General features: G+C 38.4%; 2 protein-coding genes across 5 annotated transcripts in view; one reads left to right on the plus strand and one right to left on the minus strand.

Annotated features, from left to right (window-relative positions):
* Positions 1-14783, minus strand: part of VMP1 (vacuole membrane protein 1) — a 143243-nt gene extending 128460 nt beyond the window's left edge. The window contains exons 1-2 of one of the 3 annotated variants that reach the window (XM_041724818.1): positions 14653-14768; positions 13940-14040 (exon numbers count right to left, since the gene is read on the minus strand). In XM_041724818.1, the coding sequence (XP_041580752.1) occupies positions 13940-13949 (10 nt within the window). In that variant the 5' untranslated portion in view covers positions 13950-14040; positions 14653-14768. Of the gene's footprint in view, positions 1-13939; positions 14041-14652 lie in introns of all 3 variants that reach the window. The other 2 variants (XM_041724820.1, XM_041724819.1) reach the window with 2 other exon arrangements.
* A 118-nt stretch (positions 14784-14901) lies between these two features.
* Positions 14902-22634, plus strand: PTRH2 (peptidyl-tRNA hydrolase 2). Of its 2 annotated transcripts, XM_041724822.1 has the most exons (3): positions 14902-15059; positions 15161-15332; positions 22016-22634. In XM_041724822.1, exon 3 carries the CDS (start codon positions 22016-22018, stop codon positions 22553-22555), a length of 540 nt encoding a protein of 179 aa, XP_041580756.1. In that variant the 5' UTR covers positions 14902-15059; positions 15161-15332; the 3' UTR covers positions 22556-22634. The 2 variants fall into 2 exon arrangements, with proteins under 2 accessions (XP_041580756.1, XP_041580755.1); XM_041724821.1 differs by lacking the exon at positions 15161-15332 and having other exon boundaries at positions 14903-15059.
* The last annotated feature ends 2123 nt before the right edge of the window (positions 22635-24757 follow it).

Below are 24757 nucleotides of genomic sequence, written 5' to 3' on the forward strand. Positions count from 1 at the left end.
GCCATGCTCCATTCCATGACCCCGGGATCATGACCCGAGCTAAAGGCAGAAGTTTAACTGACTGAGCCACCCAGGTACCCCAAGTTAAGTTTTATTTTTAAGAATAAAACAGTTAAACTCTATAGGTCTGTGGATAGGATGAGAAGACAGAAATAAGAAAGAAGCATAAATCAAACATTGAATAATAATTTTCATTGTGAAGATATATTTATATACAAGAACTACTTTAAAAGGTTGCGACTAGCAGATTTTAAGTACAGTTGAAGCATTTAAAATAAAAGGTTGATATTAAAACATGTGGGGTGTTGGGATCCCTGGGTGGCGCAGCGATTTGGCGCCTGCCTTTGGCCCAGGGCGCGATCCTGGAGACCCGGGATCGAATCCCACATCAAGCTCCCGGTGCATGGAGCCTGCTTCTCCCTCTGCCTATGTCTCTGCCTCTCTCTCTCTCTCTCTCTCTGTGTGACCATCATAAATAATAAATTAAAAAAAATTTTTTTAAAAACATGTGGGGTGTTTTGTTTCTCGCAGGAGTGTTGAGAAAATACTGCCAAAATCAGCTCACAAAGGTTCTTTGTAGGCTGTACATCCACTGCTAAGACTATAATACTCCATTCATTTTAAACATTAGCTACATTTGTAATGCAAAAACAATGTGAAACTAAATTACTTTGCGTTCCCTAAAGCAACACAAAAAACATTTAGGATGACATGAAAATACCAATTCCCAGAGTAATAGGAGTCAGTGGAGAATTTAACATGATAAAAAGAAAAAGAAAAGAGTGATGAAGCCATTGACTAACGTTCTTGGCCACTGTATTCCTAAATAAAATGAACACATTTCATTAAAAAAATGATTTATTCAAGTGATTCTACATTCTCACAAAAATATTAAGTCAGCTTTCTCAATAATGCACATTGTTCTTGATACAAGGCATGCATGAATATTACACTTTTCAGTAACCTTTCTTGCTTCCAGAAGCATGTATAGTTAATGGGGCTATTCAGTACATTCATTCACCGACTACTCAAAGTAGCTGTAGACTTCTCTACAACTATTAAGATTAAGAAATTGCAATTTATTGTTGGAAATTTAGTAGATAATCTAAACAAACAGTAATAAATATATTTTGACTAGTGAGGCTTTTTGATACAGTTTTCCACTTGTGCAGGGGTAAAAAGCCAAAGATAATTCAAGCACCATGCACAATATCACTAACTCTTAGATCATCTGGCTCTAAGAACCAGAGATTATCACATGGCTGGGCAGTGTAAAAGTGTGTTCTTTGAAAATTCATTAGTTGAATAAAGTATATGAAAAAAACAAAGTCCTTGAATCCTTTAACTTAAAAAAAAAAAAGATTTATTAATTTATTTTAGAGGGAGGGGGAAATGGAGGGGCAGAGAGAAAAGGGAAGGAATCCTCAAGCTGACTCTCCACTGAGCTTCAGAGCCCCACATGGAAGCTTGATGCAAAGCTTGATCCCAGAACCCCGAGATTGTGACCTGAGCTGAAATTGAGAGCTGGCTATGTAACCAACTGAGCCACCAAGCGCCCCTCTTTTTGAACTTTCTAAAGTCTTAGGGGAATCAGACAAATTAAAACCCCAAGTTAGGTTACAATTTATGCATTCAAAATCTCAATATATCTCCCAATAATAGGTCAGTAGGTTATAAGGGTCTATATTTCTGGCCTAAAATGTCCCTCAACTTAATTTAGTGAAGTGTAAAATACATTAAATAGTCTTCTAATTGTTGAACAGGCCATTGTTCCGGTTCTAACTTTTAATTAGATAAAATTTTAAGTAAAGCTACAACCTGGAGAACATTTTAGGGACCCCCCTTTTTCAGAGTTTCATAGCTTTGGGGGGAATGTTTATCTCTCACTTCCAATATGTAAAGATATAATTTTATGTTCCCATGGGTAAAAACATCATTTTTATTTATTTAATTTAAAAAAAGATTATTTATTTATTTATTCATAGACACACACACACACACACACAGAGAAAGAGAGGCAGAGACACAGGCAGAGAGGGAGAAGCAGGCTCCATGCAGAGAGCCTGAGTGGGACTCATCCAGGGTCTCCAGGATCATGTCCTAGGCTGCAGGTGGCGCTAAACCGCTGCGTCATGGGGGCTGCTCCATGATTTTATTTTAATGGAGAAAATACATAATTTGCAAAATTACAGCTTGAAAAATCCCATTTCTCATTTTCTCTCAATCTACTAAATGTTCATTCAGTTTTTCATAACCAGTGCAATCTTAGGCAAACATTTTCACCAAAAAGATGGGGGAGTAAGGTTAAGATCTAGAGTAACATTCCAAAGTTGGGAGATTCAGTTAACTGTGAGACCTTGGGAATGTTACTTCACATAGCTGATTCTCTCTTTCTGCATCCAATTATCAGGCACATAAAGTAAATTACTGCCATAATTTTCTTTCTATTCTAATAGTCTAAGAATTCTAATAGTCTATTCTAATAGTCTAACCCAGTCCAAGGTTAGGGTTTGGATTTATGTAACAAGAACTATGCTGTATAGTGATTTATAGTTTAGATGCAGATTAGCTAAACTGATATTAACAACCCTTGTAAGGGAACAGTTGTTTTTATCCTTGCCTTCTACAACTGAGAAATTCAGGACTAAAGGGGCCCTAAACAGCAATTCAGCAATATACAAATGGCAAAGTGAGAGTTCAACCTCATGTTTATACATCCAAAATCAATGGTTCTTCTGCTACACAAAACAGTCTAGTGAGAGTCCTTTCAATTCTCATCAATGAATTCTTGAGTCAAGAAAAAATAAAACGATAACAAAACAGTTCCAAAAGTTTAGCATGTTCTAGTATTCACAAACATTTCCCGTTAGTAAAGAGAACACTCATCTCTGTTGATTCTCACAAACAGATAAATTATGGACTGTCATTAAAATCCTGTGACTTGGGATCCCTGGGTGGCGCAGCGGTTTGGCGCCTGCCTTTGGCCCAGGGCACGATCCTGGAGACTCGGGATCGAGTCCCACGTCAGGCTCCCGGTGCATGGAGCCTGCTTCTCCCTCTGCCTATGTCTCTGCCTCTCTCTCTCTCTCTCTCACTGTGTGCCTATCATAAATAAAAAAAAAATAAAAATAAAAAATCCTGTGACTTCACCTGTGCTTCTTTCAGTCATTTCTTTGTGGGTTTTTACTGTTTGTGTACTCCTGACAAAATTTTAAATTCAGATTGCTTAACAGACTCCCTACTTTACTGCCCCTAAATGCCTAGGAATATAAACTAGCCCATACAAGTCATTAATAAGAAAATGAGTTAAATCACAGAATATCTGCAAATGACCAAGGTACACATTTCAGATTATTTAAATCAAAATGATGGATTTGATCCAGATAATTCTAAGCTTTATGATCTATGAACAGATTTTTTAAAATTATCTACTCTTTGGAAAAATACTAGAACTTTGTTATTCATCCATTGAAATGTCCTCACTAGACCCACTAAATGGGTAAATGAAAATAAATATTGGTATTTTTTGGTCATTCAACATTAAAGAGGCCAGAATTACCTACAACACTTTCTACAATGAACTGTCCTTCTTTCCTCACTTTAAAGGGTTTTTGGGGGGTTTCATTTTCTCTTAAATATTATATAGCTTCCCGATAATAATCATTTAGGTACCTTCACTTCTATCTTAAGAAAATTAGAACCTACTGAATAGATAAATTATGGTGTCATTACATGTAACAATGAATTCTTAGCATCCAAATAGGGTTTTATAAAATAATAAACTAAAACACAACACATGGAAAAACGTAAATTAAACTTTCTAGTAATATTTACTATGTGAAGTCAGATACACGTACTAGGAATTTTGAGGGTTCTATCCTTTCTGTAAAAACTGCACCCAGGACTGGATATATTCTTTGAGATATCACTGGTTTCACAAAGGGAAGAGGCAGTCTCCAACGTCCCCCTTCTATCTCTCCAAAAAATAAGTAAACTATGCAACTGACCCAGAGAGACTGAATGATCTAAGAGCTAGGAAGGTTGCAAGGCATGGTAGGAAAAGAAGAAAACTTGAGCAGTAGGAAGGAAAATGGTAAGAGCAAAAGGCAATAGAGAGTGCTCAAGCTATCCTGAGGAAAGATTCTGAGACCAACATCTCTGTAGGAAGACTGAACTTTGGAGGCGGGAAGCTGTATTAGTGACTTTTTCTTTGGGCAAAAATCCATGAAGTAAAACAGACTGTCACCCCAAAATATGTCACTTTGGCATACTGATTACTTTGAATTAAAGGAATTTATAAGAAATGGCACTCTGTTCTTTAAACAGACACATTTACTCTCTTTTTTCTTTCTGAAAGCAAGAAATAAAACTCCCATGTCAAAGTTACCCACCCTGTACCAGAAGGAAGGAAGACACTCTTATCATCAGAGATGGGAACTTGGGGCTGATAAATCTGTACAAACAAGCTTTGTTAAATTAACCCTTATCTTCCTAGTTATGTCTTTACCATTTACTACCTTTAGATCGAACTTCTTTGTCTTGTCAGTTCTTCACAAATTTATTGTTTCTTGGTCTAAAAGGTATAAAAGCGTTCTGCTCTGGTCACTTCTTGGGGTCTTCATTCCCTTGTGAAGGTTTCCATTTACATGTAAAGACAATTAGTAAAGTTTTATGCTTTTCTCCTACTAATATGTCATATCAATTTAATTCCTAGGTCTAGCAGGAGACCCAAAAGAAGGTAAAGAATATTTCATCTGCTACAACCACAGAGCCACTGATGTAGTCCTAAGTCAGAAGTGTCTTTCTAGCTCTAAGCAGAAAAGTAAACCCTCTTTGTAAATCAGGTCTGTTGGATTCTCAACAGAATAAGATCAATCAATAAACTCACAGAAGTTCCAGAAAACAAGCCATTATCACTATAAACCCCTCCAACTGGCCCCACCAATCCCCTACCTCTTCAGGATAAGAACAAAAGATATTAAAAATTCAGGTACAGATTAAGTATATTACAAAATAGCTATGTATAAAATGTTTACAGAACAATGGATGCAATCACAAAGATGAATAAATTACAAAGATGAATGCACAATAAAAACTATCACACCTAAATAGATTTGAAGTAAATAAAAGCAAATGGAACTTCTAGAAGTAATAATTGTTGAAATTAAAAGCCAATGGACAGATAAAGGTATAGATCAAATACAGATGAAGTGAACTGGATAAGCTATCCAGGGAATTTATTAAGAATGCAGCAGAGATAGGAATGGAAAATATAAGCAAATAAAAGACACAGAGGACAGAATGAGAAGGTCTATTATTTGTTTAATTGCAATCCCAGAAGAGTATAAAGAATGGCAGAAATGTAAATTAAAAAGATAAAGACTTAAAATTTCAAAAAATGAGTCCATCAATCGTTGTTTTTGGCTTTTACTGGTGCTGTTGAGAATTCTTTGATTCTAATTGTTCTTCCATTTTTAGCAATGTGTCCTTTCTTTTCGAGTTCTTTGAAGATCAAGACCTCTTTACTTCAGTGTTTTGCAATTTGACTGCAGTGTTTCTGGACTGGATTTATTTTTATTTGCACTACTTGAGATATATTGTATTTCCTAGATTGATGGACATCATTTGAGAGACCTGATATTGTTAATATGACAATTTTCCTCAAACTGATATATAGGTTTAATGCAATCTCAATCAAAACTCAAGCAAACTTTTTCTTTTTAAGAGTTTTGTTTGAGAGAGAGAAAAAAAGAGAGCACGCGCATACATGAACAAGAGGAGGGGCAGAGGGGAAAGCAGACTCCTTGCTGAATGTGGAGCCCAATGGCTCAATCCCAGGACTGGGAGATCATAACCTGAGCCAAAGTCAGATGCTTAACCAACTGAACCACCCAAGCGCCTCTCAAGCAAGCTTTTTAAAAATCAAAAGTGACAAATGGATTCAAATTTATATGGAATCACAAAGAACTCAGAACTGCTAAAACAATTTGGATAAAGAACAAAGCTGTAAGACTTGTACTAATTGATTTCAAGACTTATTATAAAGCTACAGTAATGATAGTGTGGTTTTGGCAAAAGGACAGACATAGATTGGTGGAACAGAATTAGACCCACAAATATTGGGTCAATTAATTTTCAACAAACGTACAAAGCAATTCCATGGTCAATGGAAAGTCAATTCAATGGTGAAAGGAAAGTCTTCTCAACAAACAGCACTAGAATAACTAAGTTTTTTTTTTTTTTTTTTAAAGATTTTATTTATTCAAGAGAGAGAGAGAGAGAGAGAGAGGCAGAGACACAGGCAGAGGGAGAAGCAGGCTCCGTGCAGGGAGCCCGACGTGGGACTCAATCCCGGGTCTCCAGGATCATGCCCTGGGCCAAGGCAGCACTAAACCGCTGAGCCATCCGGGCTGCCCATAACTAAGTATTTTTATGAAAAAGCGGACATTGACCCTTGTTTCTCAAATGCAACAACTGATTTGAAGTGGATCATAGATCTAAATGTAAGAACTAATACTATAAAGCTTCTAGGAAAAAAAACAGGAGAAAATCTTTGTAGTCTTGGAGCAGACAAATGTTTCTTAGGATTTAAAAAGACAAAATTGATCAACTGGATTTTATAAAGTTTAAAAACTTCTGCTCTTTGAAACATGGTTAAGAAAACCAAAAAGGTAAGCCACAGAAAGTAAGAAAATATTTGCAAGATACATGTATCCAACAAAGGTCTTGTGTCTCTATGTATTTATACACATATATTATAGTAATAAATAATGAAGGTGTCTTGTATAGGTACAGAAATAGAGAAACTGACCAAGAAACAGAATAGAGGGCATTTCAAAAGATTCTTGTATTTTTGGAAGTCTTTACGGCAAGACAGAGCAGTTGGGAAAGGAGAAATTATTCAAATTGGTTATCCATATAAGAAAAGAAAATTTGGATTACTACTTTGAACCATGCACAAAATTCAATTCCAAGTGGATTAAAGATTTAAAAGTCAAAAAGCAAAACTTTTAGAAGAAAATATAAATACCTTTCTGCCTTGGGGTAGGGAATGATTTCTTAAGACACACAAAAAAGAGCTTTCCATAAAGGAAAACATTAATAAACAGAACACTGAAATTAAAACTTAAATTCATTACAAGATATCTTAAGTGAAAAGATAAACCAGAGAAAACACCTAACTGAAAAGGACTAAGTAGGCAGATTATATATAGAACTGAAAATATTAAAAGACAACCCTACAAAAGTAAAATAGGCAGAAGACATAAAGAGATATTTCATAGGAGAAGATATATGGCCAATAATGAAGAAACCTACTTGATCTCACTGACGATCAAAAAATATAAATCAAGATCACAATGAGATACCATTTTTATCCAGTATGTTTTACTATGTAACAATTTAGCTCCAAAATTTAGTGACTTCAAAAATCATCTAATATTTCTCACAATTCTGTGAGTTAGGCCAGGCAATTCTGGTCTAAGGTAGGTTGGCTCTTGAACCAGGCAGGTCTCAGCTGGGATGCCTCGTGTAAGGTCCCCTATCCCAGAAGGCTAGTCTGGCCTTTTTTCACATGGTAGGCTCAGGGTTCCAAAGAGCTGTATGAGAAGAAAAGCCCCAATATGCAAGTTTTTCAAGTCTCTGCTTATATCATACTTGCTAATGTCTTCTTGGTCAAAGCAAATCATATAGCCAAGTACATAGTCAAGGAGCAGAGTAATAATAAAATCATATTACAAAGGGGTATGCATACAATGATGAGAATTTATGATCATTCTGCAATTCAATATTCAATTTTATAATTCACCATACCATTCTTTACATGGATTCTTTCAGCAGAAATTAAGATGACAATAGCAAAGTGTGGAAGACAACGTGTATAAATTGAATACTGGTATAACCTTGCTAGCAATTCTATGTCTAGACATATAGCCAAAAGAACCTCTTGCATATAAAGAGTTGATATGTACAATAATATTTTTTAGCAACACTGGTCTTAATAGCAAAAGCTCTAACAACTCAAATGCCCATTGTCAGAAGAACAAATAAATAAATTGGCATATAATTATACAATGCAATTTTATACAGCAGTGAAAATGAATTTCTTTTTATTAAGATTTTAATTTATTTATTTGAGAGAGAGCAAGCAAGTGAGCGAGAGAAAGAGAGAGGGACAAAGAATGAACAAGGGAGGTGCAGAGGGAGAGGAAGAAGCAGGCTCCCTGCTAAACAGGGAGCCTGATGCACAGCTTGACCCTAAGGACCCCAGGCTCATGACCTGAGCTGAAGGCAGATGCTTAATCAACTGAGCCACCCAGGCATCCCTGAAAATGAATTTTTCACTTACTTGTTCAACAAATATTTACTGAGTACATACTATCTGCTAGGCATACTTTGAGATGCATCCCTTATCCATAGTTATTAAAGTACTGATAAATTCAAATATTTAAATTTCTAAAAATAAAAGTTTTACAAGCATAGAGATCCTAGAGATATCCCTATGATTATTTAATAAAAAATTAAAGAAAAATCTGCTCCATAGCAGTATAAAATCTCCTATAAATAGACCTTAAAAAATTAAAAAGAGGCAGAAGAACTTGTATAATATATTTGACTAAATGCTTTTTGCAATGTGGAGACTTGAAAGTTTCTGGAAGGAATCAGACTCAACAATAAGGAAGTGGTTAGTCAGATCATCAATTTCAACTTCACTGGACTTTGGTCTCATTTAGACCACAGAGCAAGATTTGACAGAACTGCTCTTTTTCTTTTTTAAGTATATAATAATAAAAATAAATTATTTAGATATCTTATTTAGATACATATATATATTTATTTATTTGAGAGAGTGAGAGAGAGCACTAGTAGTGGGGAGAGGCAGAAGGAGAGGGAGAAGCAGACTCCCCACTGAACAGGGAGCCCGATATGGGGCTCAATTCCAGAACTCCAGAATCATGACCTGAGCCAGAGGCACATGCTTAACCTACTGAACTACCCAGGTGCCCAGAACTGACCCTTTTTAAAGAATTCTGAATAAGTAAAATCTTTCACATGCTTTATATGTTTTACATATATACATATATAAAAACATACATGTATATATGTGCGTGTATACAAACTGAAAAATCTTGTTCCCCTCTGTTCCTCATCTATCTAGTATGCTCCCTGCTAGGTTTAACTACTTTTATTAGTTTTGTGTATCTGATCATTCTTCCTTCAAACACTCCTAGGCCCCTTTGCCAGCTCTCTTTTACCTGATCTGGGCCCTCTCCTCTTCCCTCTCTCTCCAGGTGATTTTTTCTGGCCCTGCAGTTTAAAATACTAGCCTCAATTTATATTTCTGGTCTTTATCTCTAGATCCATACACCTAAGAGCACATATGGTGATTCCTAAGCATCTCAAATTTAGTATGTCTTTTCTTCCTCATTCCCATCCCCCTTCTTGTAACAAACCTGGTCCTCCCCAAACCTTCCCTCTCCTAGTACTTGGCACAACTCTATCCACCCAGTTACTAAATCCAGAAGCACAGTCATCCCTGACTCTTCTCATTTCCTTACTCCTCAGATTTAATCCAAGACCTAGTCTGATTCCAAATATATTTAGTATCCATCCACCCACAGCTCTCCACTTTTTTTGTCACCACTCTGGTCCAGGCCATCTTCATCTCTCACTTAGACTACTGCCATGAACTCTTAACTTCTCTTTCCATTTTTATTCTTGTCCTTTTCAATTCATCCTTCACATACAAACATGAGTGGTCTTCTTACAAATCATATTACTCCCCTATTTGAAATTGTAGAAGGACCTCCTATTATACTCAAAATCAAATCCAAACTAATTTCCATGGCCTGTAAAGTTCTATATAACCTGGACCATGAGTATATTTCCTACCTTATTTCATGTCTCTATATTCCAGTATACTGTGCTAAGTCTCAAATAGGCACAAATCCTCATTAACTCTCTTTCAGGCCTTTGTTTATCTCCTTTGTGATACTCATTGCAGTGGATTCAATCGTTCATTTTTGTATTTGCTTTTTTCTCTATTAGGCTCCCAACTCAAATACCTTTATCTCTATTAGCCTCCCAACTAAAAGATGTTCGTCTTTGCTTCCCACTGTTTTCCTCAAAACCTGGTAAAAAGACCCAGAATTTAAGATTTTTGCTCACTGATTGGATGAATGAACAGATATGAGCACTAGATGTCATTGCAAAATACTCTTTCCATGCAAAGAAAGTGCTAGAAGACATCATCAGCCAACAAATTCTCAAATTTCAATTCTCAAATTCTGTTACTGATTATACAAATAACGTAAACTTAACAATAAGACAAAAATGAAAGCATAGCCTACAAGAACACCTCATTTTTAAAAAGTCTCACATATGCTGTAAAATATACACACAATTAAATATATATATATTTATTTACTGAACCTTCATTAATACTAAGCAAATAACATGCACACTGATGTTTATAGCAACATTATCAACAGCCAAATTATGGAAAGAGCCCAAATATCCATCAACTGATGAATGGATAAAGATGTGGTGCATAAACACACACACACACACACACACACACACACACACACAGGAATATTACTCAGCCATCAAAAAGAATGAAATCTTGCTTTTTGCAACAACATGGATGGAGCTAGAGTGTATTATGCTAAGTGAAATAAGTCAGTCAGAGAAAGACAAATACCATATGATTTCACTGTTGAACTTAAGAAACAAACAGATGAACAATGAGAAGGGGGAAAAAAGAGAGGGAAGCAAAATATAAGAAACTCTTAACTACAGAAAATAAACTGAAAGGTGACGGAAGGAGGGAGGCGGGAGATGGGCTAAGTGGGTGATGGGCAGTAGGAGGGCACTTATGATGAGCACTAAATGTAAATGATAAATCACTAAATTCTACTCCTAAAACTAATATTACCCTATATGTTAACTAGAATTTAAATAAAAACTTGAAACAAAACAAAAATACTGAGTAAACAATGATCAAGTAAGCAGCAACAATGGCATGCTTTCAAAGAGGGCTGGAAAGAGTTTTCTCTTAGCAACTGTACAGTAGGCTACAGAAGGATAACAGTGGTGACAGTCACTGTTAACTGTATGCCACTCTAAATGCTTTACTTAAATCTATTCATTTAACCCTAACAGTAAAGGTAACTGACTTCATTGTCTAGGAGGAAATTGAGATGGCAAGAGGTTAAGTAACCAGCCTTAGGGTTGCACAGTATTAAGAGCTGGAATTTGAAACAAGACAATCTAGTTTATTAGCCCTGGCTCTTAACACTATCTACCTAGTCCTTCCAAAAAAATCTATAAAGACCAAGCTTATTATTAAAGAACCTCAAGAACAAGAGAAAACATCATAATGAACTACTGAAAAGATTATGTATTTCTGAATACTGACAAATTCTACCAACTACCATTAGACAAGCTGGCATAGGATTATTCAGTGGGTTGCCCTTGCTTAATTTAAAAATGCCTTAAAAATACATAAAAGTGCCTTAATCTTTTATCTGACACAGAAAAGTATCTCCTGCTCAAATTTCCAAAACCTTCAAGGTGCATAATATTTTCAAATGAGCTTTACAGAAGGTTTACATAATATATAATATCAGTTTGGCAAACCCTATACAAAGTTGCTTTCCCAGAGTTTCTTGAAGCAATAAACACTTTAAAAGTTTACTCCTCAAAATATTTGCAAGTCTGTGAAAGCAGATTAATATAACAACAATCAAATCTGTTTCTGAGGTTAGTAAAGATTCTCTAATCTGGTGTTTATTTCTATACCAAAGACAGACAGATGTAGACACACAAACACACTCCAACAAAGAGCCCTGGACAAAAGAGCAGTGATAATAAGTATCTGGCCCTATAATCTCCAAAAAAAAAGGAGAGACTAAATAGGTTTTGTGGAATCTGCAGAAGCAAAAAGGTTCTCAACAAGACAAAGAATTAAGTATTCTACAGTGGCTATTTACCCAGAATAAAATCGAGAAATGACTTTATAGATTAATAGATAATTAATGTAACAATATTAAAATTACAAACAGTTGGGGGAATTTCTTTTTTGGGGGGGGAATTTCTTTTAGCAGGAATAAAGAAATTAATGCAGTTGCCTCCTACTTACTACCAATAACATTCATTCAGTAGAGACATGTGTTACAAAGATACTCTTTTCCACTTGTTAGAAAGAAGACACCTTGATACCTGATAGTTATGAAGCACAAACTTAGAATAACAGTTCTGAAGAACAGAACTAATTTTCTTTTTTCTTTCCTTATTCCAGTCTACTACAAATTTTGCCATGCACAATGTTGTTTTCCTAGAATTTACAAGACTAAATCAGCAAAAAAGAGGGAAAATGAAAACCTTTAGATCCCTTTAATACATATAAAAGAAACCATTTTCATGCAGACCAGGAAATATTACCAAACCATAAAAAGATGCCTAGACAGCCCGGGTGGCTCAGCGGTTTAGCGCTGCCTTCAGCCCAGGGCCTGATCCCGGAGACCCAGGATCGAGTCCCATGTCAGGCTCCCTGCATGGAGCCTACTTCTCCCTCTCCTGTGTCTCTGCCTCTCTCTCTCTCTATGTCTCTCATGAATAAATAAAATCTTAAAAAAAAAAAAAAGAAAAGATGCCTAGAGACAACCTTAGCAGAACAGAAAGAATACTTAGGACCTCATTTCCAGTTCAGGCTCTGGTACTACCTAAACCATATTATCTCAGGCAAGCCAATTACTGATTGTTTCTGGGGAAGATTATAACTATCTGTTCACAGAGGATGCTTCCAATTCTAAATATTGCTTTCAGTAAGTTTCAGGTAAAATGATAAAATTTTTTACTTAATAAAGTAAGTAAGGCTACTTTCCACCTTTAGTTAACTATATGTAAACACCAAAAACTTAACCTTCTTCTGCACTTGTAAATTCTTAAGTGACAATACATGATGATCAACAAAGGTCAGATTTAAACTCCCAAATGCAAAACTATATTCATTTTCTAGTCACCTACTTATTAACCACAGTGACTAATTCAATGGGTTACAGTATCACACTACTCTTAGGTAGTTTTTATTGGGGTCAATAGTAGGGCAAAGATCATCTCAGAAGAGTGTATGATAATATTTTCAGATAAATGACACAATATAAAACATCAAATTGTGAAATGATACAAAGCAACAGAATTCTGCACTGATACATTTCCAGCTTTCAGAGTAAACTGACATTACCATATTTTCATTTATACAGTGATTTCCCATTTAGTATCTCACTTAATCATTATGACAATTCTATGAAATACGTGAGCAGTACTTGTTATCATCACGATCCAGACCAGCTCAGAAAGTTAGGTAACCTACCAATCTTTATTCTGGAACGTAAGCCACGGAAATTAAACTATATTAATCAAGTAGGATATATTCCTCAAAGCGGGGGGGCGGGGGGAAGCTTTAGTGTTTTATAACACAGGCAAAGAAGTAAAACACAAACGATTTCCACTATAGAATCATTTCACACCCATACAAATTGGCCACATTTGTCTAGGTACTACCATCCCTCCTCCAAAGGTCAATAAAACCACATTCTAGAATGCATGAATGTTGCCTAATGAATAATTTCTTATTATCATAATTTATGCTAAAAATACACAACTAAAGATCATAGTTCATACTACACATAGGCAGTAGGAGTCAGACCATTTAATTCTCTATCATTACAACACCAGAAATACTTGTACAAGCTTCTCCAAAATATCAGTGTAGTCTGTCTACAAAATTTCTGACATCAGCCCCAAAGGAGAATTGAAAGACATTAAAATTAGGAAAAGGGGCTGTCTTGCCATGATAGATAAACAGTGCCAGAGCCTATATGAGGTTTTTTTGCATAGATTTTCAGAAAAGCAAAAGATAATAGTTTAAACCTACTAGAAGTCATGAGGTAATCTTAGTGTGACACAGGGCCACATACGGCTTCTTGGAAGTTTAGAGATTAAGTTGATCTCCAGGTTGTATTGCAAATACCTCCCCTGCAAGAGAACAACAAAGGGGCGAGGAGTGGCCAGGGATTTGGAAGAGGTAGAGAACCCCCGACCCTTTAAAAATTAGTAGGAGATCCGTGAAGGTTCTTTGCAAAAGATCAAGGGCGGGAAGGCCCCATTCCCTTGGCCACCAACGCTCCAGATGGCACTCACACGCCTAAATTTTGTTTAGTAGCGAATACGTTTAGTGCCATGTGTTAGTGGTTGAGGAGGTCACACTGACAGGTCCTGAGAAACAGCTTGGTCATCAGCAGGGAGGATCTTCTCCATTTACTCTGAGGTCCTAGATACCCTCGGAGAAGAGATGGGTACTCCACAGAACGTTTAGGACAGCTTCCAAGTCTGCGACGATGACAGCGAACGGTAGGAAACCCCATGTATGGGTTCACCGTACTGGTAGCCAACCCTGAGGAGGTGTCCCAGATAACCTGGCTACCGCCAGACAGACACTCCGAGTCACCAGCGCCCTAAAACACTGCCTGAAGTCGAAATCACGGTGCCCCAGATCCGCATAGTCTAAGTGGGAGAGCTCCGGAAGAAGCCAAGCTCTGAGGATAGTGTCAGGTTTCCGTCCCCAATTCCACGCGCTCGTATACCTACCTACCCGCTCTGACCCCGGCGTCTCCGGATCTCAGGATCCTGCAAGCGGCGGCCGACCGACTCTCACACCCGCCGCTGGGGTCCGGCCAACCGGAACTCGTACACGTCACTTCCGGTCCGTTCCCCACCCCACCCCCTTCTGCCCCCCCCTCGGGGACCGCCTCCAAAAACACAAAAGTTCCCCCTCTCCTTTCGGCAACGTCCGCTGATCGTCGCGGGACTTCAATTCGGGTCTAGGTTCGGGACCTGTGGGCGGGGCGAGAGAAAGAATGACTGTTCACTTCGCCGTTCTTGATCCGGAACTTATTAGGGAGTCCCGGAAGAGGTAACTCGCGGGTTAGAAGCGTGTTCACTACCCGCAGGGAAAAGCGCAGAGGCACGAGTGAGGCGCTGGGGAAGTTCGCTAGGTAAGTCGGCCCTTCACAGGGCTGAGGAGAGGGATGTCATTCTCCATTCTCTCTCCAGTTGGAATGTCTCTTCCCACCTCATTTCATACCTCCTCTCCCAGCCTTTCATCTCCATAAACTCTTCCGCCCAAGTGGACGCTGGAGCCCCTGTTCCTGTTCTGCCAGTCGTCCTTTGGAAGAAGGGGCCAAGATCCTGGGAAGGAGAAGGACCCAGAATTTCTGGTTTCCAGGCAGAGCCTCCAGTCAGGCAGCATCGATGCGCTGGCTCCGAATGTGAGAAAATAACCGCGCAGGCCTTACATTCTGTTGAGTACTTATTGAATACCCGCAGAGTATGAAGCTGTTGAGTCCTACGAGGAAAGAAAAGGTTTCCACGAATATGACCGAAAAATGGGTCTTTCCGCGTAACACAGACATAATGTTCAGAGAAGTATTTAGTCCTTTAACGTGGTACCCCCCAGATACCAGACGCTGAGAATATGATGTACATATGATGATTATGTGTAATTACTACAGCAGTTCTGTAGAGTAAATAATTAAGATTGGGAGATAAGAGACTTAAGAGACAGGTGTCCTTTGAATCAGCCTTCGTGGCTGAAGAGATTGTATTTGTGTATTTAAGTGGAGAAAAATAGAAAATTTTGTGGGAGAGATTGATTCCTGAAGGGATCTAGTAATTTGGTGTGGCTGGGTAGTACAGTATGTAGCAGGAGAGTAGATTAGAAGGATAAAGTAGTTTGTAACCAAATTATGTGATGCTTTGAGTTTGTGCTAAGGGATTTGTTTTATACTTAAGGCGTTTATCTGGTGGTTTTTGATCTGGGAAACTACAGGATCAAATTTGTGTTTTAGAAGTATAATATTAATGCCAGATGGACTAGGGTGAACTAGGACATGCATGAAGCAAATGTGGAAGGATCAGTTAGAGAAGTTAATTTTGGAGGCTTTGGGCCAAGAGTTCATTAGGGCAGTGATAGTAAAGGTAGAGAGATAGGTTTAGTACAGATAAATTCAACAAGGTTTAGTAACTGGATGTGGTGGGACATAGGAGAAAAAGGCCAGGGTTACTCGGAAATCAAGAATACAGGGGATCCCTGGGTGGCTCAGCGGTTTGGCACCTGCCTTTGGCCTAGGGCGCGATCCTGGAGCCCTGGGATCGAGTCCTGCGTCGGGCTCCCGGCATGGAGCCTGCTTCTCCCTCCCTCTGCCTCTCTCTCTCTCTGTCTCTCTCTTTTTCTGTGTCTATCATGAATAAATCTTAAAAAAAAAAAAAAAAGAAATCAAGAATACAGTAAAAGGAAATTTGAGAGGAAAAGGAAGATACTGAATTCAGTTTGGGACAGAGTAGAATAATTCATAGTACTCTAGCAGAAGCTGTAAATTTCAAGTTAGGAGCTCAGGAGAGGCCTTAGGAGCCCTATGACAGTTTGGAAATAAATGAGATTGTCTCTCTCCTCCTACTAGATGTCGGCTCCATAGCAGGACTTTGTTTTCTCCAGTGCTCTATCTTTAGGGTCCAGAACAGTGCCTGGTACACAAAAGACCCTCCATAAATATCAGTCAGTTCAATGGAAAGAGAGTATATAGACCATCAATGTCCAATAGAACTTGCATGGAAATGTTCTAAATCTTAAAAAAAAAAAAAAGGAAATGTTCTAAATCTTAATAGAGGGCGGCCCAGGTGGCTTAGCAGTTTAGCGCCTCCTTCAGCCGGGGGCCTGATCCTGGAGACCCGGGATGGAGTCTCACGTCGTCGGGCTCCCTGTATGGAGTCTGCTTCTCCCTCTGCCTGTGTCTCTGCCTCTCTCTCTCTCTCTCTCTGTGTCTCTCATGAATAAAGAAATAAAATCTTAAAAAAAAAAATCTTAATAGAGTGGCTGCTAGCCACTTTTAAGTTGTTGAGCTGTTGAGCACTTGAAATATGGCTCAGTGCAACTGAAGAGTTGAATTTTTATTTAGTTTTAATTAAGTCTAAATAACTATGTTTGACTGATGGCTACTATATTGGACATTGTAGGTATAGACTGAAGAGAGGGCCAAAGCAGGGGTATTATGTTCATTGGGGACGAACGGGACATAGAGCTAGAGGAGACTGAAAAAAGCTATGAGAAAGGTAGGATGATAATAGGGTGAAACTTGTGTGTATGGTTTTGTTTTTGGTTTTTTTTTTTTTTTAAGATTTTATTTATTATTCATGAGAGACATACAGAGAGAGGCAGAGACATAGTCAGAGAAGCAGGCTCCCTGTGGGGAGCCGGATGTGGGACTCTATCCCAGGACTCCAGGATCTCGACCTGAGCCAAAGGTGGACACTCAACACTGAGCCACGCAGGCATCCCAGTAGTTTTATTTTTGATATTTTCTTTTGTTTCTGGCATTATCTCTATACCTCTAAATTTCTCTGTCCTATTTATTTGTTTTGGTCTCTATTTTTCATGGAACTTGATCGCAGGACCCCAGGATCACAAGCTGAGCCAAAGGCAGACACTCAACCACTGAGGTACCCAGGTGCCCCAACAGGGTGGAAGATTAAAGAATTTTGGGAAGAAGAGTTAAAAAGAAGTTATCAACGAGTGGTGGGGAAAGCTTAAGATGAAGCCTAAAAGAGGCAACTACATTTGGCAATTAACAAGTGTCTAATTCCTTAGCAATTTTAGTTGAGTGGGGAAAGGAGGCAAGTAATTAAAGTTTAGAGGTAAAGGGAAGAGGAAAAGTCAGGCAATGGTTTAAGAGTCAAAGAGGATTTGAGGAAGGTGTTTTTTTGGGGGGAGGGGGGCGTTGGAAAGGCCAAGGTATGGAGTGGAATTAATGGGTGGAACATGGTTCAGAAGGGAATGGATCAAGAGCATTGGTGAAAGGGCCTTAATCTGGTAGAGGAATTAGAACCCACCAGGAGGAGGGTTTATTAGGACATGTTTGTTTTGCAGTGTCATCATTGCCCAGGATTATCCATGAGACTAAGAATAGTTCTATTTTCCATAGTCTTAAGCACTGGGTTTATTGATTTGTTGTATTGGATATGCAGAAAGGGGGACAGGCTGAAACACCTTTTGGAGGAGTTACATGATAATGTGATTAAGGGGACGCCTGGGTGGCTCAGCAGTTTGGCGCTTGCCTTCCACCCAGGGTGTGATCCTGGAGTTCTGGGATTGAGTTCTGCATCCTCTGCATGAAGGCTGCTTCTCCCTCTGCTCCTGTCTCTGCCTCTCTCGATCTCTCTCTCTCTCTCTCATGAATAAATAAATAAAATCTTTTTTAAAAATGTGATTAGGCTGGTAGGAGATTAGAATATACTAAGGATGTTAATATTAACATGCTAGAATTGGAGTTCTCATGAGATACGGTACAAAAGCAGTAAGCTTAGTAATTTCTGGAACTTTTTTTTGGTGGGGGGTGCTGACTCTTACTGGTACATATCTTTTTAGATAAGTTAAGAAGATGAGAAGTTTTCTGTCATGACCTCTGGATGAGTATATTTTATACTACTTTTATTAGTTATGCTACTAGGGATAAGTAGCTTCTCTGTTGGATCTTTATTTTTCTTGTCTTTAATGTGAGCTTCATGTCCTTTTTTTTTTTCCCCCCCCGCAACAACCATGATGGAAATAAAGGGTTTAGTAAGATGCAGTGCACAACAGGTCCTCTATATGCAGTTCCCTTCTCCAGTTAGTACCTGAATCTGATATATAGGATATTGGTTATTTTGCAACCTAGAAATTAGTGCAGAACATCCTAATTGTTAACATGGAAGTTTTATATATATAATTTTTATGTAATTTGATATTTGTTCATTTTGGAGTCTAGTTGTTAGACCTTTTTTTTTTTTTTTTTTTTTTTTAAGATTTTATTTATGAGACACACAGAGGCAGAGACATAGGCAGAGGGAGAAGCAGGCTCTATGTAGGGAGCCCAATGTGGGACTCGATCCTGGGACTCCAGGATCACAGCCTCGGCTGAAGGTAGCCGCTCAACCACTAAGCCACCCAGGTTTCCCTAGTTGTTAGATTATCAGAGAAAAGTTCTGCTGACACATAAACCTCATGTAGTAACTGAATGATAGATGTATTGAGATAATGTAGGTTCTACTAAGAATTTAATTTTTTTTTTTCCTGGCTGCAAAGGCCAGGAAAGATCCATAAATTATGTCAGTACAGCCATGTCACCAGATTAGACAACAGTGAAAGGAATGAAACTAGGTACTGACAACCTCCTACCTCTAGCCACTCCATGTCACTCTCTGATCCCTCAATGTTCATTTCTTCAGGATTCTGTTTTAGCCTTTCCTTCACTCTGTATGCTTTTCCCAGTGGCCTCACTACTTTTATCACTTGAGTAACTACAGTTACATGTTAAGTTTTCTTAAATCTGTATTTCTGGCTGAGACTTATCTTCTGACCTTTAAGATGGCATATCCTTTCTTATTGTTGTTGCTGGACATCTCTAACCAGGATGTCTTTTGGTCAAACCAAGTGTAATATCCCTTGAACTGATTTCAGTATCTTTTACTTTCCAAACCTGCTATATCACAAAAATTTTCTTCATCAGTAAATAGTACCTCTTTTCTCCATTTGTTCAAAGCTAGGTAATTCTGAACTCCCTTTCTTTTATCACTAGATTTCCAGTGAATCTCCAAATCATACACAGGTGCCTGAGCCACTTCTTTCCGTTTTCATTCCTCCTCCTCTTGTCTAAGTGTCACCTCATCTAGACTACTGGGAAAGGCAAAATAGAGCAGCATTAAGAACATGGGAATGAAGTACTGATACATGCCTCAACATGGATGAACCTTGAAAACATGCTAGGTGATAGAAGCGTGAAACAAAAGGTCACCTATTGTATGGTTTGATTTATATGAATGTCCAGAATAGGCAAAATAGATTAGTGATTGCCTAGGGCCCAGAGGTGAATAAATGAGAATCAACTGCTAATGGGTACAGGGATTTCTTTTTGAAACAATGAAAATGTTCTGGGATTAGATAGTGGTGATGGTTGCACAAACTTGTGAATATATTACAAAATTGTAGTAAATTGTATATTTTAAAAAAGGTGAATATTGTAGTTTGTGGATTGTATCTCCAAAAATTTAACATCTCCTATGCTGTGATTTATTTTTTTAAGATTTTATTATTTTTTTAAGATTTTATTTATTTGCATGAAAGAGACAGGTGCAGAGGCATGAGCAGGGAACAGCGGCAGAGGGAGAGGAATAAACATACTCCCCGCCAAGCAAGGAGCTACACCCAATAATGGAGCTTGAACCCACAACTGAGATCAAGAGGCACATGCTCTATGGACTAAGCCAGCCAGGCACTCCATCCTCATTTAAAATATATGATAAGGGGCACCTGGGTGGCTCAATTAAGCATGTGCCTTTGGCTCAGGTCACAATCCCAGAGTCCTGGGATCAAGCCCCACATCAGGCTCCCTGCTCAGTAGGGAGTCTGCTCCTTCCTCTCTCTATGCCTCTCCCCCAGCTTGTGCTCTGCGTTCTCACTCTCACTTAAATAAATAAAATCTTAAAAAAAAAAAAAATTGTAGTCTATCATGTAATTTCAAAAACCTTAACATAATGTCCTCTTTTTAACATACATGAGACAAGGAAATTTGTTGTTGTTTTTAAGATGTATTTATTTATTCACAATAGAGAGAGAGAGAGGCAGAGACACAGGCAGAGGGAGAAGCAGGCTCCATGTCGGGAGCCCGACGCGGGACTGGATCCCGGGACTCCAGGATCATGCCCTGGGCCAAAGGCAGGCGCTAAACTGCTGAGCCACCCAGGGATCCCCAAGAAAAGGAAATTTGACTGCCATCTATGCCATGTAGATTATGCAATGCATAACAGAAGGTGTTACTTATCAAGCACTACAGATTGGTGGCCTCATGTATTTCAGTATATAAATGCTTACTCTCCCACTAGAAGAAGAAACTGATGGTTGTGCCTATACATGGAAGCATTATTAATTTAATGGTTTCAAATGTAGACTGATATAGGTGTTTTATTGGTGACTCAAATACTGTCAACAGCTAGCTGAGGTAACAGGAATTTTTAAAATATAAAGGATGATCTTTGTTTTATTTTTTTTATCTTTGTTTTATATGGTAAATTCAGTGTGTATTAGAACTATGCAAAAAATACTTTGTGTCAATATGTATAATGAAGTTGGGTTCTAGTCTCAGGTGTTAATAGTTTTTCATCTAGAATAATTTCTAATGGAACAAATCTTCCTTTGTAAGATTTTTAACATTCCATGCTTAGGTCTAGGAAAATGTCACCACTGCACCTCAACTCCAGGCCCAGTTTTGACAGCCAGAAACTTTTTGGGGACGTGGTACCATCCCCATTGAGAACTACTGGATTATAAAGACACAAGTAAATGAGCACTATATTCCAGAGAAGGGATAAATTATTCATGGTTTCTTTGGGTCATTTAGACAACTTGGTAAAATGGAATATTTTCTTCTTCTACAAGACTTAGGGAAGACTGAGGAACAGAGCTTTATTGTATCTAAGAACAAGATAGATATTCCTCATGGTGAGATTCAAAGTGTCTTAAACTGCTTTACTTTTCTTGAATCTTTTTCTAGTACACAGAAGAAAAAAAACAGTACATAAAGATATATATATATATATATATATATATATATTTTAAGATTTTATTTACTTGACAGAGTGAACACAAGCAGGGGCAACAGCAGAGGGAGAGGGAGATGCAGACTCCTTGCTGAGCAGGGAACCTGATGCAGGGCTGGATCCAAGGACCCTAGGATCATGACCTAAGCCAAAGGCAGACGCTTAACCAACTGAGCCACCCAGGCACCCCTATTTTGCTTTTTTTCTGGATGACTTCATATAATTTTAAAATGTTGCTGCTTATATATATTGTCAGGATGTTTTGTTTGATAAGCCTGTATCTTTTCACTGCTAGATAGTGATAACTCCTTTCCTTTCCTTTAAGATGCTCTCCAAAGCCTTGGTGATGGAATATTTGGCTCATCCTGGTGCACTCAGCTTGGCTGCTGGAGTTGCTTGTGGCATGTGCCTGGGCTGGGGCCTCCGTGTACGCTTTGGGATGATCCCCAAAAGCTCTGTCAGCGAGACAGACACAGAGACTGGAAGTGAAGCAAGCATCTTAGGAGAGAGCGGGGAGTATAAAATGATTCTTGTGGTTCGAAATGACTTAAAGATGGGAAAAGGGAAAGTGGCTGCCCAGTGCTCTCATGCTGCTGTTTCTGCCTACAAGCAAATTCAAAGGAGAAACCCTGAGTTGCTCAAACAATGGGAATACTGTGGCCAGCCCAAAGTGGTGGTCAAAGCCCCTGATGAAGAAACCTTGGTTGAATTATTGACCCATGCGAAAATGCTAGGACTGACTGTAAGTTTAATCCAAGATGCTGGACGTACTCAGATTGCACCAGGCTCTAGAACTGTCTTGGGAATTGGGCCAGGACCAGCAGATCTAATTGACAAAGTCACTGGTCACCTAAAACTTTACTAGGAATTTTGTATGATAGTCCCAACATGATGTGCTTGGAAACTGTTAAATTCTAACAATAAAAGCTGAATTTCTTCCCACACTCAGCTTAAGTATTTTTGAGGTGAAAATCCATTCCCATTTTTTTCTGTCATGTACTTGGCTCACAGTTATCTTGGGCTTAAAAAAAAAAATTGGTTAAGTGATCCCGATGGTTCAAGTGATTGCTGAAATAAAAAATGTTTATGTGAGAAACTGATCACAAGATTGGAATCCAAGGGTGGGGGACAGGGGACAGCATTTCCCGTGCATAGTTAGGTCCCTATGTATTAAGAGCTCTTCTCCAAGACAGCATTGCTGTACCCTCTTGAAGGATCAGGGGTTCAAGGTATTCCCATTGGATGCAAACTATAATTTGTTTTCCTGCAATCACTTTTTGGATGACTGATAGCCAATCGTTAATAGATCATGGTATGGCCCCACACAGTGGGATTACTATCTAATCTCCTAAATTTTTCTGTTTCAAGGTTGAGGTTTTATAGCAGTGGATATAACCTACCTGTGCAGTACTTCACGTTCATTTCCCTGACCCACATTGGCCAAAGGTTCTCAGCAGTGCTTCTACACCATGGCCTATAAAAATTCCTTTTACTTCCCTCAACTTTCCTAATAGTGAAGGCATTGAAAAACTTGTAAAATGACTTGTAATTGTGAAGTGAATGTAGTATGTCATCCCAACATCCTACAGTTTCTTTACCTAGAATTTAAGGAACCAGATTTAAGAGTACTTTTATTTCCCTTCTGATCTTTATATGCCTATTATTGCAGAATATGGAGGTCCCAGTTCCCAGAAGCTACAGTTTCTTGAATGAAACCTTCTTTTAGAGGGATCCTGACAGTATTTCTTTTTTTTTTTTTTTTTCTGACAGTATTTCTAAATCAACTATATTCCTAAGAACTGGTGGTACCAGGGAGAATTTTGGTAACAGGTGCACATTAAGTAGTTCCAGTCCGGAATCCCTGGGTGGCGCAGCGGTTTGGCGCCTGCCTTTGGCCCAGGGCACAATCCTGGAGACCCGGGATTGAATCCCACGTCGGGCTCCCGGTGCATGGAGCCTGTTTCTCCCTCTGCCTATGTCTCTGCCTCTCTCTCTCTCTCTGTGACTATCATAAATAAATAAAAATTAGAAAAAAAAAAAAAAAGTTCCAGTCCTCTGTGTTTAACTTCAACATAAGCAGCACAATAACAACTTCCAGGGTCTAAGGTCAGTGGAGTCTGGGCAGAACACTAACGACTACTGCTTCTAATATTTAGTCAGTTTTATAGAGTTTATGCTGACATATGACAGCACAGGAGAAATTGCATCTGTGAATGATGCCACGGTAGCAACTGTTTTTAAATAGAAGGGTTTATACTAGGTTCAAAAGTGATGCAATACTATGTAACTGAGATGAAGAGAAGTCAATTGTAAATGTAGGATTCTGGCTCAGGTAATTTCTGAGGCTTGCCTCAGAGAATGATGACTCCAAGTTCAAAGATGGCACATTCCCAACAGGATGGCCTGCTGTGGCTGACTCAAGTAATTGTAAGAAGTCATGGTATAGCTACTAAGATGAATTGTATACAAATGCTAGTAAAGCTGGAAATAGAGTGTGCTTATTTCCTAGTTCACCTATACTGAGTATTTATTTTACAGGGTGCTTCATCTTACAGTTCTCGGGGTATACTCTGTAGAGCCCGTAGGGTCTTTAAGATACCTGCAAGGGGTCAAAACTATTTTCATAATGCTAAGACTTTTTTTTTTTCTGTGTTGACATTTGTAAAGGTGGATAAAACTGTTAGCACCTTTCACAAATCAAGGCAGGAGCACCCTAACCAATACAAGTAGTACTTCACTGCCCTGTACTTACAGTAAAAAACAAAACAAAGTTCACTTAATGTCCTTGATAAAGTAGTAAAAAAGAAGTATTAAATTTGATCCTTATTTGTCTTGATATTCTCTAACATTAAACACTTCTGGTCCAGTACACACTGATGTATGAATGTTGTCTTGAGGAAAACATGTGTGGCTGAGTTGTGAGCTGAACTGAACTTTGTCATACTAGATTTTTACTTGCAAAAATTGACAAACTAGTTATCCATCCAGACCTGGGTGTTTGGCAGATATTCTGGAAAACTTCTGCCTTTCGTCCTAAGTTTCCCAAAACTTAAGATTTTCTGATTAA

The sequence above is a fragment of the Vulpes lagopus genome, chromosome 12 (assembly GCF_018345385.1).
Source record: "Vulpes lagopus strain Blue_001 chromosome 12, ASM1834538v1, whole genome shotgun sequence".
Lineage (NCBI taxonomy): Eukaryota > Metazoa > Chordata > Mammalia > Carnivora > Canidae > Vulpes > Vulpes lagopus.